Source organism: Notothenia coriiceps, unplaced genomic scaffold (genome assembly GCF_000735185.1).
Source record: "Notothenia coriiceps isolate Sejong01 unplaced genomic scaffold, NC01 NC01_scaffold00016602, whole genome shotgun sequence".
Lineage (NCBI taxonomy): Eukaryota > Metazoa > Chordata > Actinopteri > Perciformes > Nototheniidae > Notothenia > Notothenia coriiceps.
In genome coordinates, this window is record NW_011349303.1 from 998 (window position 1) to 2,683 (window position 1,686).

At 44.0% G+C, this 1,686-nt stretch overlaps 1 protein-coding gene across 1 annotated transcript; it reads left to right on the forward strand.

Moving 5' to 3' along the window:
- Positions 1-227: 227 nt before the first annotated feature.
- Positions 228-859, forward strand: LOC104949614 (baculoviral IAP repeat-containing protein 6-like; the record flags this gene model as incomplete). Its single annotated transcript, XM_010775996.1, has 2 exons — positions 228-443; positions 529-859. Coding segments are annotated over 2 exons (420 nt in total), but the record flags the coding sequence as incomplete, so codon positions are not given.
- Between the last annotated feature and the right edge of the window lie 827 nt (positions 860-1,686).

Consider the following 1,686-nt stretch of genomic DNA (forward strand, 5'->3'; position numbering starts at 1 on the left):
ACCTGTTTTGTCTATTTTAACGGAGCTGGATCTTTTATTTTATGAATGACTCGTGATCTACCAGCATTGCCCCCGCGGTTGACCGTCGACGTACTGGGCACCTCAGATCTAGAGTGTTATGATATACACACATTGTGATAAACAGTGAAGATATGAGCCTTATGTTATTTTGCATTATTAGAAAACTATGATGAATCTGGGTTCATTTTATTTCGTCTCTCTTCCAGCATTTTAAAGACCTGATCCGTCTGCGGCGGACGGCCGAGTGGCCCCGCTCCACGTTGGACACGGAGTCCAGCACAGCCAAAGAAGCCCCAGAAGTAGAGCCCCTGCCCTTCACCCTGTCCCATGAGCGCTGCATCTCTGTGGTGCAGAAGCTGGCCCTCTTCCTCCTCTCCATGGACTTCACCTGCCACGCCGACCTGCTGCTGTTTGTCTGCAAGGTATCCATCGGACCCTCATGCATGGACTTGTTAAATTCCATAATCTGTATATACACATAAATAAGTACTTTTCTTACCCCCTCAGGTCCTTGCTAGAATAGCCAATGCCACAAGACCCATGATCCACCTGTGTGAGGTGGTGTCTGAGCAGCAGCTGGAGCGCCTGCTGCTCCTGCTTGTGGGAACAGACTTCAACCGGGGGGACATCTCCTGGGGGGGCGCCTGGGCGCAGTATTCCCTCACATGCATGCTACAGGACATCCTAGCAGGTGTGTTGGGGTTGCTTTAAGTCTGGTTTGACTTGATTAATGAAAGAGTGTAAGATAAAAAATGTCTCCTTCATCCTGTCTCCTGTACAATGGGATATTTAGGGAGTAAGGTCACTTTACCTGATCCTTTACATTTTGTTTGTTGAATTGGTGTTTTAATGTGAATATTTATAATTTGGTTTAGTAATTTTACACATGTTGTTTTGATTTTTATTAGCCATCCTAGTTCTAAGGATATGTTCTGTCGCTCTGTAATTTAAAAAAGGAAATATCTTAACAATGATGGGATGGGTTTCCATCAAAGTATTAAACATAGTGGAGTCCCCTTGAGCATACTTTTGAATAGTTTTGGCTATCCTTAGACTATTATCAGTGCATGACATTAAGGATTTTGATGGGCCATCTAAGCTAATTTACAGATGGCCCTGAGCCCAATAGAGATTGCCCTGAAAAATGCGCGCGGACGAAATGGCACGAAGGGTTTGGGGGGCCTCCCCCTAGAACATTTAGATTTTTGCAGGTCTTAGATGCTGTCTGGTGCATTCTCTAGACTGAATTATAAGATGAACCACCACAATATTATATTGTACAATTTAAATTGTATTCTTCATTTCACTTGTTTGTTTGTTCTTGTTTGTGTTAGCTCGCTTGCATGCCCTGCATAGCTATAAGAAATACTTAAGTTGTTGGTCAAGACACTTTCCATCTGATGAAGGCAAATGCCTTCCCAGATGTAAAAAAGTAGAAAACATAACATTCAGTTATAACTGCCAAAACAAACATTATTTACACTATTATGGCCCCTGTTAAAAATGTTTGTAATGTTATCTACTGTAAGTTGGTCGAACGAATGCCTCCTCATCCGGAAGCTGACCGAGCAGACTCCGAGCAGCAGTCGAGAGGAGCCGAGCGCATCCGCGAAGCACACAAAATGGCGACGTCAGAGTTCCCGTCAGCCGGCAAATCTAAATCTC